Source organism: Miniopterus natalensis, chromosome 1 (genome assembly GCF_054644295.1).
Source record: "Miniopterus natalensis isolate mMinNat1 chromosome 1, mMinNat1.hap1, whole genome shotgun sequence".
Classification (NCBI taxonomy): Eukaryota; Metazoa; Chordata; class Mammalia; order Chiroptera; family Miniopteridae; genus Miniopterus; species Miniopterus natalensis.
In genome coordinates this window covers 124,902,631-124,921,423 of record NC_142081.1, presented here as the reverse complement: position 1 = coordinate 124,921,423, position 18,793 = coordinate 124,902,631, and the positions used below count along the sequence as shown (strand labels likewise).

Here is an 18,793-nt window from a genome sequence, read left to right as displayed (position 1 = left end):
CCCCCGGACAGTTCGAACATAGTCACCTCCGATCTGCCATAGAGTGAATGTGGGAAACTGAGAGGCAAATCAAAGAATGCATCTGGCATTGCCTTTCCTTCAGGAAGTTCTAACTACTGATTTTTACCTGAGAGGTACTGCTGAGGAGAAACTCGTCTATTAATTGGCTTATGAGGATAGACACCCAGATAGAGAGGCTTCAGTTGCTGTGACAAAATCATTTCATTCAGTTTTTTCTGCAGAATGAAATATTCTTCAGATAACTTTGATATCTAGAAAGAAGGTCATGCGTCAGATTAAATCAAGGAAAAGGGTTCAGAGAGCTCACAGGTACACTGGGGTTTAATAAATTCCTGGTCAGGGGTCCCTGGACTCACAAACTTCTTCAGGACCCACCCTGGCCCTGTCACAAGGGCTGATAAAGACCTCACTTGACTAACTCCACTCCCTGGGCTACCGGCCTACTTCACTTTTTCCATTTAAAACTGTCAATTATGTCATACCACATGCAGCGTTTTATCCCGATCAACCCCTTCCTGGGGTTCCTGAGATGCGGCTTCTGTCCTAACCACTCCATTGTGATCGCCTTTCTGCTTTAGCTGGAGGAAGCCCTCTGCTGATCTACTGACCTCCCTCCTTTCCTTTCCAGTCCCCTCAACCTGACTTCAGGGTCACTCTCTCCTGGCTCTTCTCCTTCCACCTGGCCCCTCTGCTTCTGTCTCTCCTGTTGACATGGCTGTCCTGCGAGGTCGAATGTGGGGTCCTGCTTTTCCGCCTCTAGCTCTGTCCCTGTGGAGCACTGACTCTGCCCGCCCTCCGCAGATGACCTGGTCAGGCTACATCTCCTCAATGTCTCGGTTGCGTAGCAGGCCAGGGTTCCAACCCCGAACTCGGTCTTTAGTGTGAACAAATTTATGCACCAAGGGAAAAGAGGATTGCTTAAAAAATATATATATAACAGGAAGGGCCAGGTAAATTAATCAATGGCATATCTCTACTCCCAGCTACAAGTTGGCGATCTTTGGACCACACCTCTAACACTCAGGACATGTCCAAGGGCAGGTACTGCACTTTCTCGACAAATCAGTGGAGTTCAGGGACTCAGGAGTGTTCGCTGATCCTTCTGTGAACTAACCATTATGACACTTCTATGATTTCATACTCTATTGACTACCCTGGTAGTTCATAACAATTTATAATGTGCATTTTAGAAATCATCTAGTTAAAATCCTTCACTTTCCGAAAGAAAATAAAAGTGCTAATACATACAGTGATTTCTTAAGGTCATACACAGAGAGAGGCCAGGAACTGGAAGCGGCATTTAGGGGAGCCAGTCCCTGTGATCTCTCCATAGAGATTTTCAGAACTCCGCGTGCACCCATGAGAAGCCCTGAGGCCCACCGCTCCCTTCTAGAAACAGCTGAGACACGTCCACTAATGGCAGGCCATACTCTCCAAGAGGGAGTTTCTCTTGGTGGTTTTTCTTTACGGTTCCTCCCTGTCATGATGTAACATGTAGACTTTCAGCTTCGCTGCATGTGTGCCTCAGTACGGCTACACATCGATTTTCGATACCTGCTTATGTCTTCTCAAAATCTGGGGCAAAAAAGCACAGACTTTAAAAAATGTAGAAATCCTTTTTTTTTTAAAGACTATACTGAAAGATCTCAGACACAGAAACTTGCATTGTCTAATGCCAGCATGTTTAAGTTGTATAAACCAATGACTAGTCTTACTACTCAAGATTTCTATCATATTTTATACTATTTTATAGTAGCAAATTGTTTCAAAACTCATGCAAAGGTGAATATCACAGCCCTTGAGACATTTTATTAAAATGATTTGCAGTCTCATAAAAATGGATGAAACAATATGTCAGTTATTAATGAACTACGCATTTAACTCAGTTATTGTGTAGTTCCCGGAGATGTGTACTAGCAAATGAATCTGCTTCTTTACGTACCTGTTTTGAAAACACTGCCAAATCACACGCCTCTTTTTCCGAAATCGCTCTTGAGTCTTTACCATTCCTCATCTTGCTATTAAAGGATTCCTCGTGTTTGGTGGAACAGGAATACAAGTTGTGAGTATTTCTTGCTACGTCTGTGGTTGTTGGAACGATCTTTGGGTTTTTCAAGGAAGCCCTCCTGTCCTTCCTCAACTGTTGCCGTCTCTTGTAACCCCGGTACCTGCTCTGGATGAACAGCGCCGCCTTCGCTTCTTCGTCCTGGGCCCGTGTGCACGGCTCAGCTTGACTCCCTTGGCGTGTGCACGGTTCAGCTTGACTCCCTTGGGCCATCCCGTGCCTCAGGCGGCTTCTCTGAGGGCTGCATATGGGAGCATTCTGGGTCACCACAGAAGTCTTCTTTTCTTTCCCCTTGTTGTCTGCATTTTGATAAACCGACCTTTGGCTCAGACCAGGTTGCAAAGGTTTTTTAAAAGGCGGCTGCTTCGTTTCATTCTCAGCTAACCACAGTCCTGGGGAGCTCAGCCTTTCCGACAGGGCCTTCCTTTCTAGGCACACTGCTTTCGAGTCTTCAGAATTCCTTTCCTCTGCGTAGCTCTGATAGTAACTCTGGATCACGGTGCCCTCCCGGTCCTCTTGGCTTATTTTACAGCTCCCTTCCAGGTCTTGCGTAGACTTCTGTTTGGGGCTTACTTCTGTCCAAGGGTCCCCCACCAGGTACAATTCTTGCTTAGCCTCTTCCCCATACACATTGTTCAGTTTTTTCTGAGTGTGATATCCTCTGTTGTTCCTTTCCGCGGCGCTAGCGGCTTCCCCTTCAGCCCTGAGAGTGGAAGTCTTCACTGCAGACGTGCCCCCTTGGTTATTTGGACCTGCGCTCACTCTTTCATTAGAGGCCGCACGGTCTGTCTGTTTCTTCACAAAAGCTTCCCTGTGTAAAACATATTGCACCTAAATATATGGTAATAAACTAGAGCTTATTAGCTCTTTTGGCAAGAGCCACAAGCTACATAATGTCGGAAGAAGAGCAAAAGGGACAAAAACCCCTCAAAATAAAAACTTATCAAGTCACATTAATCACATAGTTCTCTGGTGGGAACGTAAATTGGTGCAGCCACTAAGGAAAACACTAGGGAGGTTACTCAAAAAATTAAAAGTAGTGTTACCACTTAATCCAGTAATACCACTTCTAGGTATTTATTCAAAGGAAATCAAAGCATTATGTTGAAGAGATTATCTGCACTCCATGTTTGCTGAAGCATTATTCACAATAGACAAGATATGGAAATAACCTAAGTGCCCATCAATGGGTGAATGGCATATGTATACAATGGAGTATTACTCAGCCACAAGAAAGGAGGAAATCCCGCCATTTGTGACAACACGGATGAAACTTGAGGGAATTTTGCTAAGTGCAATAAACCAAACAGAGAAAGACAAATACTTCATGGTATCACTTATATGTGAATCTAAAAAGAGAAAAAAGTCAAACTCATAGAAACAGAGGCTAGAAGAGCGGTTGCCAGGAGTGGGAGAGGTTGGTAAAAGGATACAGACTTTCAGCTATAATATAAATAAGGTCCAGGGATCTAACATAAAACATAACTATAGCTGATAATGCTGTAGTGTATAATTAAATTTTTCTAAGAGAGTAGAACTCAAGTGTTCTCACCCAATAAAGAAAAAACCCGAAAACGTGATGTGAGATGATGAACATGTTATGTAACTAGAGGATCCTTCCACAATGTATGCATATATAAAATTATCACAGTGTACGCTTCAAATATCTTACAATTTTATATGTCAGTTATACCTTCATAAAGCTGAAATTTAAAAAAATGAATGTTTTGAAGATCTAATATATAGCATGGTGACCATTAATACTGCATTATATACTTGAAAGTTGCTAGAGAGTAGTTCTTAAATGTTCTCAGTACACACACAGTTGTAATTATTGAGATGATGGAAATGCTAACTGACCCTATTGTAATCATTTCACAATATACATATGTATCAAATCATCATGTTGTACATCTTAAACTTATACAATGTGATATGTCAATTAAATCTCAATAGATTTTGGGGAAAAAATGATGAGAGGCCTGAGGTTGGAGCTGGAATGATCTTTATCTCCCTGAAGAACCACTTAGTCATCTTTCCATCAATTCAAGTTTTACCACTTAGGCAAAAACTAGGTATTTTTCCCTTCCCCTAATCCTTACCAACCAAGGCAGGGTTCCCTCTTCCTAGAGCATCATCCTGATATGCTAGGGTTGTGGGTTTGATTCCCAGTCAGGGCACATACAAGAATCAACCAATGAAGGCATCAACAAGTGGAACCTCTCTTTTTCTCTCTCCCCTTTCTTTCTTCTCTCTCTCTCTCTCTCTCTCAAATCAATGAAAAAAAAAAAAATAGGAAAGTTAACTCATGTTACTAGAATCATGTATTTATTGGTTATATTTCTTTTCCGCAACACTGTGAACAATCTGAGATAAGATTTTTGTCTCGTTTATCTATGTGTCCCAATGCCTAGCATAAAGCCGGCTGCATAAACGAATTCAGGTGGGTCTGCAGATACGCTCTCAGATATACATGCACGGAGGTGCGAGAGGGCAAAGGGCAAAGGTGCTAGGCTTTGTAGATTAGATTATGATTTAGGAGCCAATGGCTTGTTGGCTGTTACGGTCATGGGAATGAATGAGAGAGCCCAGGGACAATATTTAGATGTGACAGAGAATTTAAATATGAGTAGAGGAGAAGGAATTAGCAAAGGACACTCAGAATTAGGGGCAGAAACGTAGAGAGAAGTGTGGCAGAAGCTAGGAAGAAAAAAACTGAGAAAGTGTAATCATCGCCATGAAATGCCAGCGAGCTCCACGGAAGGATATAAAACTCGGAAGTGGGCGCGAGTGTTCACTGACATTTAATGCACCAGTATTAGGAACCTGGCTGGGTACAAGAAAGGCTGTGAACCTTGTTTGGTAACTTTACAGATCTGAAAACTCTATAGTGTCAAAATGGTATGCAAGTGACAGTAATATACCTTTTATTTTCAAAGTTTTTCTTGTAGTCAAATTCCTGGTCATGAGCCGGAATGGTTGTTACGGCTGTGTTTTTGGTGTTAACCATTTCTTTTCTTTGTTTCCTGGCTAGAAGTCCTCTTGCAGCTGAAACATATAAGGCCCAGAGTAGTGTTAGTCCTAATAAATAAAAGACCATTATTTAAACGAGTAGAAACAAATGTGTTTTTTTGGCCATCCATGTCAAAGAGGAAAATGAAATTAAAGACTCCAAATAGAACATGTTCATAAAAAAATATGGGACTCATTTGTAAGACTCTCCTAGATGACAAGCTATAGCAAGAAAATGATTGAAGTACCTTCTGTATTAAGGAGAGTACAAAGATGAAACAGAAATTATAGAAATGAGTGAAACTAATAAAAAAAGACAAAATGTACTCTTTTGCCTAAGATCTGCTAATAATTATTTTCCTTTGATTTATGCCATGTTAACTTAATCATGGGAGAAAGCCCCTATTACCTAAATATATGTTTTGGATCTTTTGGCCAATTAACCCTGGAGCCAGATATTTTTCAGAAATCAGATTTAAACGTGTTTTTTTCTTTTTTAAAGAAAGGCAAATCAGAACAAATAACATATTTTGTAACACTCTCCATGCCAGGGCAGCATTCCATAATCCAACGCTAATCCTTCTGTAGAATAACACCATATTTTTTAAGTGGGATGAATAAAGGACTGTAAAAATTAGGTCATATTTCACTTTCAAATGAATTAAGAAAAATCTTTTTGTCATCATTTTATAAATTTTGGAATTGTGGGTAAGGAATTAGATCCTAAACTACAGGGTTTGCATTTTGATGTCCTGGTGAGAAGTAAAGGGCTTAAAATTCCAAGAGATTTTGAGCCTTTGTGGATTGACAGAACTAGGCCTGGAGCATGCATCTCCTGAATGTAAGTTAGCTATTCTGCCCATCACATCAGTGTCCTTCAGAGCACAGGTTAGAAATCAATAGTGGATCCTAAAATCAATCTAGTGGGCTCAATCTAGCACCTAAAAATAAAATAAAATAAACCAGAATAGAAAATGTGAGAGTGTACTGCTTGTAGTATGTGTGGGTATCAGGTTACAGAGTAAAATATGTTTTTTACTATGGATGTTCAGTCAAAAATTTTGGAAAGATACTTTACTAAGCCATAATAGGTTCTAAGTATAGTTTCCTACAGAAAAATGGAAAGCAAAATCCAAAGTCTATGAATTCATTTTAATAAAAATTTTTGAAATATGGTTCTAAATATTATTTTCCTACAGTTAATAGAAAGAAATGAATGCCATTTAAAATGAAATTTAATGAAATTGTCAAAAATTATGGCAAGTATAACCTTTGGAATAAAGTAGGACAAATCTTATTGTCCAATTGGTTATAATAATATGATACTTGAGACCTATAATTAATTCAATCACTTGCCCTGTCTTGTAGGATAGGTCAATTGTGTTTAATACTTGACAGAAAATGTAATAATTATTTTATTTAAAGCAAAACATTTATTCAAGTATTAAAAGTGTCAATCACTAAAACAATCTGATTTAGATTCAGTGTAGAGAAAGTGTCAAGGTAAGAGAGTCTGGAATTAAACATGGAAGCTACATAAGAATAGGAAGTTTGTATATAAGATTTTGTTTGATTTCCATATCTAAACATAACATTATATTTTGTTACACTGTGAGACAGTCTGAGTGATTACCTGACTGTATTATTATAGCGCTCTTTTTCCTTTTTTCTTGTATCTTTTGGTACCTTCTTGAACCCAAGAATCCTCTGACACAGGCTTGAATCAAAATAAGCTTGTCAATGGCTTCCTTTCGCATTAAATTTAACTGTTCCACATGATAATATTTAAGAAACACCTTAAAAGAATTAAAATAAAATACAAATAAAACTAAGGCACACAGATGTGAAGCAGTCTTGTGCTATGCATGCTTTGAAGAATGGATTATATTTGAAATGTTTTTAGATTTTAGAGAGCACTATCTTACACTTCTTTGGCCTGGATGTTGCTCTAACAATAAATCATACTGTTTATTTGCAATGGGTAACTAGGTCTTGTTGGGTGGGCCAGTAAGAGTGGAGGATGTTGAGCTCTTGTATAAAGGGTTTTAGCATCATATACTCTGAGCAAAGATAATTTTTATGCTTTTACCTTTTAGAAAAAGATTGTATTTCCCAAATGTAAAACTCTTACAAATATATTTGTAAGACAGAAAACAATTACAGTTATAGCAGTTCACTTATTAGCTGTTTATTGAGACCTATTATTTGTACTTATCTGCTGGGGATACAAAGGTGGGTAAGTAGGTGCGCTGTCCTTTAGGGGCTCTAATGTTGTCAGTGGAGGGCAGAATCAACAACTTTCTCACTAGACCCAGTGACCACCATGGAGAAAGGAGGGCTGACTTCTGTCCATTTTAAAATCAAAATGAATTCCAGCGACAGACGAGCCTGAAGGCCTGGAGATGTTCTCACCTGAAAGTTTTCAACTCTCCCCAGGAAATAAGGTTTTCCCCCTCTTCTTTTAATGGCTACATTTTCTAATGAAATTCACCTCAAAGGGAGTTTACCAAATCCACTAAAAAAGTCACTTAAATTCAAATTGAACAGCGGAGTCATGACACCTGGTAACCCCGACTCCAAAATTCTCTCAGCATTCCATTACTTCAAAGCTTGGCCCCACAGGCAAACAGTTAGCATTACACGTTTTGATTGAAGTGAGTTTTAATTTCTACAGGACTCTAGATGTTAATATATTTAGTCCGTTCTACTGTTGACAATTCATTTAAAATTCAATCTGTTTAAAAAGGTCATCATTTTTTTGAGCAGCATTAGAAGTGTTTTTATATTGAATACTTTCATCCATCTTAATGAATTGGAAAAGGTGACGTGGAAAAATACAAATAGCTTTAAAATGCTACTCAAATATCATGCAGAACTGAAACTGCAAAGGGCCTTTTTACAAGTTAAAACTCCATTTGGAGTTAGGCATGTGTTTCGGACCAGGAATCATAAGATTTCAGCCTGAAAAAACTCATCTTTGAGAGCATCTAAAAGAAAAAGATATGAATAAAAAACACATTTTTTTATTGCTCAGAATTTGCCTTTACTAAATACTACAGTAGACGTAGATTACTGAACAGGCAGGACTCAGTTGAAGATAAACACTGAAGCAAGTTCCTTAAACTGTTACAGGACCAACTTCTCTTCTGAGCATTACAAAAATTCTCTCCCACACCTCCCACCCGCAAGGCACAACTGATACAAATTTCTTTGCAATCGTGGAAGTTTGTGTCAGTCTGTCTGTGGCGTGGCTCACGGTGGTTGCTCTTGAGAGGTCAATCCATGATTTCTTCTTTTCTTTAGCTTGGCTCCGTTCTGCATCCTTCCCCCGTGATACGTGTAGTGTGCCCCTAGCCGGTACCCTGCTCATCTCCTTATGCCCATCCTGAAGTGCTCTGAGGGTGTATGTGAAGCCCAACGCATCCTTTCTCCACGCGGCCACGCGGCTTACTTCCATATCCAAAACTGGTTATGATTTTATTACTTCATTCTCTAAGGGGTTAAACAAGCTAAGACCTCACAGGCTCTCAAATCTAATACACGAGCATACCAATATCCAAACATGTACAGAAAGTCTAGTAATATTGGTGAATATTTCACTCTGGATAAATGTCAAGTTTGTCATAGAAGATTTGAGAATTAGGAAAACAAAAGAAAACAAAATCCTATTTAGATCATTTTGATTCTCTATAGCTTTTTGATTATATTTGGTGGTGATAACAATGAAAATGTATCAGTCTGTTTTCAACACTATTTGAAGTGAAGTATACTCACTATAATTCCATCTTCATTTGGATAAGCCTTCAAGATAAATTTTTCTTGAATTTCTTAAAAGAAAACTTTATGAGAGCAACGTGTTTAATTTTGCTGAAGAAAACCTTTATGAATATATCAGTTTACTTCCCCTACGTTAAAGCTAAGGTTCTGTTACATAAAAAGCTTAACATTTTCAATCAACGTAAAATGTTATAGTTCTCGGTAAATCCAAGATAATGATTAACTTTTGTCTTGAAAATGACACAGAAACCTTACTTTTGTTTTTCCAAGAGCCCAGTTATCAAGACCAGCTTTTTCCAGAATGGCGGCACAGGTGTCGGGGCTGACTGCGGGCTCCTCACTCCACTTGTAGCAGAGGACATGGTACCTGGAAGCGGGAGGGAAGGCTGGTTAGCACTTCGCAAAGCTCCCGCGTCTCAGAGCCCGGGGACGCTCCCTGCTCTGCGCAGGGGAGGGAGGAGGATTCCCGGATTCAACGCAGGGGGTCCTTTAGGCCTCCCCAGAACAGCTCTGGAGTGGACTGAATTCCAGACCGACACAAATCTGGTCCAGGCTATTTGTATGAATTTGAGCATTGTTTTCTCAGTTTAGTGACTGCTTTCAACACTTAACACTGAAATCCTCAACAAAAACTCCACTGGAACAAAATAAACAAACAAAATAAAAAGACTCATAGAAACAGAAAACAGGCTGACAGCTGTTAGAGGGAAGCAGGGTGGGGAGACTGGGTGAAAACAGTGAAAGGATTAAAAAAACAAACCCAAACTCACAGACACAGACAGCACTATGGTGGTTACTAGAGGGAAGGATTGGGGGGGGGGCAGAGAGAAGAGCGTGAAGGGGGGATAAATGGTGACAGAGGAGGCTTGACTTGGGGTGGTGAACACACAATACAATATACAGATGATGTGTTATAGGATTGTACACTTGAAACCTATGTAATTTTATTAACCAATGTCACCCCAATAAATTAAATGAAAATTAACAAAAATTATCTGGGCATTTTAAAAAAAAGTAACCTTTCTCTGGGCATTATAAGCAGAAGGACCGCAGTGGCAGGAAGCAGAGGGAACGATTTCATTCATTTTTTTCCACCTTCACCAAAATATTGGAAGCTGATCTTAAAATTGACGAAGGGGTTTAATTCTATGCAAGCTTCCCTCTACTGTATGCACACCTTCTATTGCTGATTGAGCCTCAAATCCAGGCATGTGTTCTGACCAGGAGTCAAACCAGGAACTTTTTGGTGCATGGGACAACGGCCAACCAACTGAGCCACACCAGCCAGGGCTACGGCTCTGATCATTTTAACTGGATTGTTAATTCTTGAAGATCAAGCCTGCACTTTAAAGTTTCAAAATTCAGTGTTTCCCACAGTGATTAGCACGGTGACTTATACCTTAAAAAGTCACTAAAATATAAGGATGCTTACATTAATATTATATTAATGTTATTTATATTAATATTTAAGCAAGTTCAAGATCTACTCTTCTCCTAAAATTGAAAAATATGGTAAGGTCAAATTTTTACTTAAAATTTGAAAGTCCTTTTCATCAAGTACTTTTGGGTTGCCTGCTTTCATGTACAGAACCTTTCATGTACAGAATGGAGACTTTACTTAATGGCCAATAAGAAATTACAATATTTTTTATTTCTTAGTTTTGGATGTAAAATTGGGTCTGCTCTGTGAGAAGTGAAGTCAGTGATTACATGCTGGCTGTGCTTCTGAACTCTAAAACTTGAAGTTTTAAAGTCTGTCTTAAACTGCTATAAAGAATTTGCCAGTATGAAAGTCACCATATTTTAGTAATTTTGTGCTCCAACATAACAAAGTGGTAGGGTTTTCTTTATTTCAAGGTGCTCCAGTTGAATACCTCTCTTTTCTTTCCTAGGCCTCTAAGAAAAAAACAGGAACTACCATGAATTACTGAAAATATGAAAGTTTGTAAAAAGAATTAAAATTCTCATTTCACTTAGTAAGGGTATTGGTTACCCTAAGTAAAAGAATGCTTGACACAAGACCATGTTTTGTTCTGCTATTGCGGGTTTTTTTGGGGGGAGGGGTGTTAGAAATCACAGTTCCTCGTGCAATCACAAAACTTTGTTTTGTTCTTAATACTAATTGATAAACTTGGAAAAAGCCAGAGAATGTTACATATGGAGAATTCCTCAAATGCTAGGTTTTACCTAAAAATTATAATAGACTTCACTTTGAAAACTGAAACTCCAAGTTTAATTGGCTAATACAAATCATAAAATTGATACATATCAAAAACATGAGCATTTAGCCCTGGACGGTTGGCTCAGTTGGTTGGAGCATTGTCCCGTACGCCAAAAGGTTGCAAGTTCGATTTCCGGTCAAGGCACACACGTAGGTTGTAGGTTCAATCCCCGACTGATCACTTCGATGTTTCTCTTTCTGTCTCTCTCTCAAAAATTCAATGCAAGCATATCCTCGGGTGAGGATTTAAAAAAATGAGCTTTTAAAATATTAAACATATAAGATACTGAATCTCTATATCACCAGTAATATATTAACAAAATCTATTTAATCTGTAGTTTAGTTCCTTTTACATTAATCTCCAGTATCAGAAAGGACTCCTTACACCCTTTATGTATCTTAAATCACCTTCAGAGATACTATCTCGTTTGATTCTTATAACAATCCTATCAGGCAGTCATGGCAGATTTAGTAGATGAGGAAAATGAGGTTCCATATAGGCCACTGCTGACATTGTAGGCCTGGTAATTATTTGTTGCTGGGTGTTGTCCTGTGCACTTTCAGGTGTTTAGAAAGATCCCCGGTCTCTACCCACTGGATGCCAGCAGCCATGCTTCCCATCCCACCAGCTGTGACAACCCAAAACATCTTCAGACATTAACAAATGTCGTTTGAGGGCAAAATCTTCCCTCACTGAGAATCACTGGTGTAGGCCATTGTCACACAGCGAGTGGCAGAACTAGGACGATAATCGGACAGAAGCTCCGGCCTCTCAATCACGCTGCCTGTGACAGGTACCCTGTGCTGTCACAGAGGAACTTCCAGCTCCAGTTCACAGTTACCTTCTTTTCAAAAAATAATCTTTAGCATGAACAAAATGCTTCCTTCCTAGAACACTTAAGTATTGTTTCTTATTGTTTCCTATAATTCTTCAGATATAAACTATATTTTTTGATATAAACTATATTTTTTGATATAAACTGCACATGGAAACTGAAAAAGAAATCCACATACCGCTTTATAAAGTTAGCAAAAAGTATCCGATGTGAGTATCCTAGCCTTCGAATTCTTGCTGTTTCCAGAATTCCTGTGTAGCGAAGCTGTAGCAGAACTTTCTCTTTGTCGTATTTTCTTGCCTGACGTTCATTATTTGGTTTGATGCAACGAACAAAATGAGGTTGGCCCACCACCATTTTAGATAACAAATCCATCAGGGAATACTATAATATGCAATAAAAATAAATTTCCTACTGTAGCGTGCAAAAGCTTATGAGCTTGTAGGTCTTATTATTATAAGAAAAATACCAAAAACTGAATATTACACATGCTTGTACTAATTCACAGTAAATGGAGGGAAATTTGTATTAATCACAATTTTATATATATCAGTTTTAAAAAGACAGATTTACTCATAAAAATGAAAAATGTAGAGGCAATAACTAGGAAGTTAGCTATTAAAAGGTTGCCTATAAATTCTAAAGACAACTTTAATTAATATATAAAATTATTTTTGATATAGCTTGTAAGTAATTATGTCCTCTCAGGGAAACTTGCCAGATTACGATATTTAGGAACACAATCTACTTTCCTGCTTATACTACTAATTTCCTTATCTAGCCCTTTCTTTACAGAAAGAATAAAATTAAACACTTTAATCCCTGTCAGAATCATCTCTGCATTTAAAACAGACTGATTAGTTAATGTAGTTTAATATATAGGACATAGTTACAAAAATAAGCAAATTCATTTAACTACTCTAACCTGCTCCAGTTTGATAATTTTCTTATTTATTTTAGAATTTTTAAAATCACACAGATGGGGAAACTCTGTTATGCAGCAATAACTTATTAAGACAGCAGCCAGTTTGCTAAGTATAATCAACTAGAAGCCAATTAACTAAATATATGACATATTAGGATAACCATGGTTCAATTAAAAGTGGAATCCCAGAAAACTAGTATGTTTAGAGACCAGGATTACAATTTGTTGGCCAGGTAAAGAATGTGTTGACATCCATAGCTGCTGACAGCTGGATCTCTTTTCCTGCTGGAAGTCTGAGAACCTGCAGTTGCAGAGCCAGAGCACACCAAGTGCTGGAACTGGGGAGCTGACACAGCACTGGATTTGCACGGCTTCCTCTTGGGCACTGAGGCTCAGATGTGATCTTCAAACGGCTGGGTCTGTTATTTTGGAGCCCTTTTCATTACATTTATCAGTGAGTCATCTTCCTTTAGCCATGCAAACATCTGCCAGGCAGCGGAGATACAAAGGTGATACTTGTGTCTGTTGGCCAGCTGAGCAAGAGCTTACTGCCATTTAGGAATCAGTTTTCCTTAGGGACCGGGGCAGAGTGTGACACTATGTTCATTCTTCTCTGCAGATGAAAAATAACTTCAAAAACACATTACACACTACATGAAATGATCTTCTATCAGTTTTCATTTCAGCCTGAAGAGTAAAATGATTTTATGACCTCATGGTTTAGGCATGCACACAGTGTTTGATGTTAACAATGGTCGTATGATAATAGTTTGGATAGTTCACTTAAAAAAAATAAAAATCTGGCTGTAAATACTGTCGGTGACTCAGATGTGCTGCAGTCCTGCTGAATGTATCAGCAGCAAACATGAGATACTAGCATTTAAATGTACTAGGTGCTACTCAGAGATGATGAAGCACACGAGGTCTGCTTTGAGCTTAGGACTTGAAAAATATTTAATAGAACTACCCAGGTATTTTTTTTTAAAGTATTTCATTATTCTGTTAGGGAACTGGGTTTATTTACTGAGCACTTAGAGTAAATTTAACCCAACTCCTTTCCCCTCATTAAATTATACTATTAAGAATTTCCAAGTTTTAGGTGGTATTTTCTTCATGTTCACTGGCTGGCTAATGTAATTTTATCAGAGGAGATAAACAAGAACTGGAACCCATAATGAGAGCAGGGATATCTAGAGCTCTCCAGAGCTTCTTAATTCCCCTTTCTCCCTTATTGTCCAAACAGGAAAGGTCACCTTGAGCCTGTGCTAAGGACACAGTGACTCACTTCCGTGCCACGTTACTCTGCTTCCCTCATGTCCCTTCTCCTTGCTCCATTCCTTCACCAGTTCTATTTTTCTTTTGAGGTTTTCAGCTTATTTGTGTGTTGCAAGATATGGAATGGGAGTGGATACTCAACCTTGTCTCATCTAACCATCCTAAACTTATTCAGAGGGGGAAGGAGCACTGATAGTTATCACAGCATTAAATTAAAACCGCCTTTAAATTTTATACTGGTGGAAATGCACTTGCTTCTATGGACAAATTTTAACCCAGGTATGGACCTCCATTAAGATGGACCTAGTATACAATACTTTTACAGAGTTTTTATAGTTTAATATAGCCTGTATCTAACAAATAGCAATTAAAGTACAGTAAAAATTCATTTTTTTGCTAATAGCACTCTGTGTTACTAGCTTTTGATCTGTCACTCTCATTTAGAATAAATAACATCCCTAAGCACAACGTATCGTAGTTTAATATCTTACTCTAAAATATGATGCCACTGTTTGTGTTTTCATGTTGGTCGTCTCTCTGGCATGACGTGTGGTTTGTCCGGTTTCACCCTAAGAAGACCAAGGGAGACAGTGATGCGTCAGTACTGATTGTGCTTTATGGTCTTCAGGGAGCACGTGGAATTTTCCTTCAGGTTATCATAGTCTATGCATTCAAATACCTAAAAAAACGTAATGTCATTGATATTTTTACTTTAAGGTAACTGATTAAGGTAATTGTTCAAAGTGTCATTGGGATTTGAGTTGGTCATGCACAGAATGTGAATATCTCTGACCTTAGCTAATACATTTTTAGTTGGCCTTAGTGTAACATTAAAACAAGCTATAAATGAAGAGTTAAAGATATATCAGAAATGCATGATTATTTTAGTGTATAGTGGTAATATGAACATAACATAAATATCTGTTTAAGCAGAAAACAAGATCAAAGGGAAAAAATGAAGAAAAAGACTTTACTTTTAGGAGCACACAAATATTGCCATTGTAAAGGTTAGATTCTTCGATTCACTGCCATGAAAAATGCATTTTCTTACCTTTGTCAGGTTGATTGATTTTTCTGAAGTTCTCATTTGATAGTTTATTATATTTTTAGTTTTAGAATGTGGCAGGTTACCTATGGGAATTTAGATGAAATTAATATACCTTTTAGAATCCTTAATGGTTAGAAGATCTTCCCCATTTACTTGAATATTAAAATAAGTATTGTTGATCCCACAATATTCAGAATTACATGCTCAGTTAACTATTTATTGAGAAACTTAGAGATAAAATAATATTATGTGAACCTTTATATCAAAATTTTAATTCAGAAATTAAAAAAAAACAGTTTGGAGAATAGAAAGACAGAGGTAAGAGTTGGATTTCCTTTTAACTGCTACAAGATATGGGGTGATTACGATAAAAGAGTGATTTGTTTCTTTTTTTGTGTGTTAAATGGCATCTGCGATTTTCTTTAACACAAAGATAAGCTTTATAAAGGGCCTTAAAAATCATGTGGATCATTAATTCATATGAAGAGGTTATAAGTGAATCAAGTCTGGCTGACAACACTGAACAATTTCAACCTAACATTCAGGAATCTGTGCCTGGTATGAGGGCTATATGAATGTTCACAACCCAAGGTCATGAAAAAATAATGGTATAGTGAAAAAATAATGACCTTGGAAGCCAGGAAGACCTGGGTTTGAATACCAGCTGTGGTACTTAAATTGTGTTACCTGTGGGTTACTCACTTAAGTCTCTGAGTTGTAGTTTGGATCCATAAAATGGGCATAATGATGCCTACCAACAGAATTTTGATGAAATGTGATAGTATGTCTGTCACATGGTAGGCATCTGAAAGTGTTAGTTCACTCCTCTCCCATCCCCCACCATGCACAATAAACTAACCACCCGCAATCCAACAGTTTATCATCGTAATAGAAATGTTCAAAATATCTCCAGAATTGAGTATCACTTCAGAAAGATCATTTCTTGTCGCTCTCATTCTCTTAGGTGAAACAGAAGCTACATGTTTTTGGCAAATCCTTCACATTCATTGTGGTGGAGAAGGTGGCTCTGAGATGATGGTGCAGGGAACTCTGCCTGGGGTGTGGCTGGCAGTGCATCTGCTCTGTTCACAGAATTTTGATGAAATGTGAATTCCGTTTTTATTCCAGGAAAAGTACTGAGAGGGGTCTGTGCAATGGCTTTTGTGCTGGGCTAACACTGCACACAGCACTGTCGCTCTTCAAATGGGAAACTTACTGAACACAGTAGGGTGGACAGAGACAGCAACAGATAATCTCCAGACAAGCACGTCAAGAATTTCAATTCGTATCATTACTATTAGCATTACCAGGTTGTTTTAGAAAAAAAATTACCACAGACTTGGAGATCTCTTAGAAGCATGATGAATATACAAAGTGTTGGTAGCCATTAATTAGGATAAACCCATTAATTTATAGATACTATTAGTGTTACCCAAATAAAAACTAAAATTTTAAGTTTATCTGAAAACTAAAAAACTAGAGGAAATTTAATAAAGGATTAATCATTTCACTTTAACAAAATTTATATACTAGTCATCAAATCATTTAAAAAAAATGAAAACTTTTAAAAAGTACATCTATGCATATCAATGAGCTAAAATTAGCATAAATCTTAAATTTAGAAAATATATCCAGTTTGCTTTTATAGCTGACCTAATGAACAAACCTATGATAAACCAAACAAGAAATGTGAGCTGCAAGGCATTGTGTTGTAATTTTACCTAATGATGACTGAACTCTTTCATATTTGAAGTCATACACGCAAAGGGCCATAGTAAATTTAGAATCTTGGATATAGCATAAACATAGGATTGAAGAATCTGCATTTTCAAGCCTACTTCTGTGGGGTAACATTGGAAAAGCTGCTTAGCACTTCCAAGACTCAATGTCTGGTCTGTAAAAGTAGTTCCTCCTCAGAGTGTTGTTATTAGGAGTAAATGAAAGTACTCGGCACAGTGGCTAGCACAGTGCAATTTTAAAACAAATGTATCTATTATTGTTGTTGTTGTTATTATTGCATGTTTACACATCTAAGTGAATATAAAGCCCATATGCTTTTGATAGTTTTGAGGTTCTGAGCTCCTGAAACATTTTTCCACTACGAAGTTCTCTTCAACTGGAGAACTGTTCTACTGATAGTCAGGAGGCATAATGTAATATTGAGAACTTGGTCGCATGTTTTATAAGGATGAAAAACATGAAGTTAGATGCACAGGTGCTGTAGGTAGACACAGAAAGAAATAACAATTGTTAAAATAAAAACTGAATACTTTTGCTTCTGGGCAAGATAAAGTTAACACAGACTGGATTAACTGAAACAACTAAAAAAAAATACAAAATAATCCTTTCCATTTTTTAATTTGTGGTAAAATACACAAAACATAACATTTAGCATCTTAACCATTTTAAAGTGTATAGTTCAGTGTATTAAATACATTCATAATGTGCAACCATTACTGCCATCCATCTCCATAGCGCTTTTCACGTTCTAAAACTGAAACTCAATACCTGTTAAATACTAATTTCCCATTCTCTCATCCCCTTACCCCTGACAACCATTATTCTGCTTTCAGTCTCTATGAGTTTGACTACCTCATATAAGTGAAATCACACAGTATTTGTCTAGGAGAAACAGTTTTTATACATCGTAAATAAAGCAGTACAGGACACTGACAGAGGGGGAATAAATGAGGTGAGCCCTCTGATTCCCCCCAGCATTCTCTGTCTGAAGAGGTTTTACACTGAAATGCAGAGAGGGGAACTCAGGTAAAGCCTGGGGACTAGAACAGATGCAACCAATAGAAAACAAATAACAAGATGGTAGAGTCAATTCAAATATATCATTAGGTACATTAAATATAAATGGTTTGATCACCACAATGAAAAGGCAGAGATTTTCAGATTGGATTTCAAAAAGCAAGACCCAACTATACGCTGTCTACAAAAAACTCACTTTAAATATAAACACAAAAATAAGTTGAAATTGAAAGTATAAAAAATGCCATTCAACCACTAATCATAAGAAAGTTGAAGTCTACATATCCTTTAGGCAAAGTAGGCTTCAGAAAAAAGATTATTAGTAAGGATAAGAAGAGTCATTAAATAATAATAAAGAGGTCTATTCATCAAGAAAATAAAACAATTCTAAATTTTTATGCACCCAGTTATAGACCTTAAAAATATATGAAGCAGCCCTGGCTGGTGTGGCTCAGTTGGTTGGAGCATCATCCTGTACACCAAAAGGTCATGTGTTCAATTCGTGGTCAGGGCACATACCCAGGTTTCAGGTTCCATCCCTAGCAGTAGTACATATAGAAGGCAACCGATCGATGTTTCTTTCTTATAGCACTGTTTCTCTCTCTCTCTCTCTCTCTCCCCCTTCTTCTCTGTCTAAAATCAATAAAAACATATCCTCAGGTGAGGATTAAAAATACATATAAATAAATAATTAAAATGAAAGAAAAAATTGATAAATTGACAATTATAGCCAAGTATTTCAAAACCCCTCTCTCAATAGTTGATAGAAGCAAGAGAAAGCCAGTAAAAATACAGAATATTTGAGCAATATTATCAAACAAGTTGACTTAATTGACATTTACAGAACACTACTTCT

At 37.5% G+C, this 18,793-nt stretch overlaps 1 protein-coding gene across 1 annotated transcript in view; it reads right to left on the bottom strand.

Annotated features, from left to right (window-relative positions):
- MYO3A (myosin IIIA) overlaps window positions 1-18,793 on the bottom strand; it is a 182,481-nt gene that overhangs the window by 32,804 nt on the left and 130,884 nt on the right. Inside the window, exons 22-29 of the mRNA XM_016218655.2 lie at window positions 15,184-15,263; window positions 14,624-14,701; window positions 12,111-12,316; window positions 9,131-9,242; window positions 6,732-6,894; window positions 5,011-5,134; window positions 1,964-2,897; window positions 128-272 (exon numbers count right to left, since the gene is read on the bottom strand). Of these exons, the coding sequence (XP_016074141.1) occupies window positions 128-272; window positions 1,964-2,897; window positions 5,011-5,134; window positions 6,732-6,894; window positions 9,131-9,242; window positions 12,111-12,316; window positions 14,624-14,701; window positions 15,184-15,263 (1,842 nt within the window). The remainder of the gene's footprint in view (window positions 1-127; window positions 273-1,963; window positions 2,898-5,010; window positions 5,135-6,731; window positions 6,895-9,130; window positions 9,243-12,110; window positions 12,317-14,623; window positions 14,702-15,183; window positions 15,264-18,793) is intronic.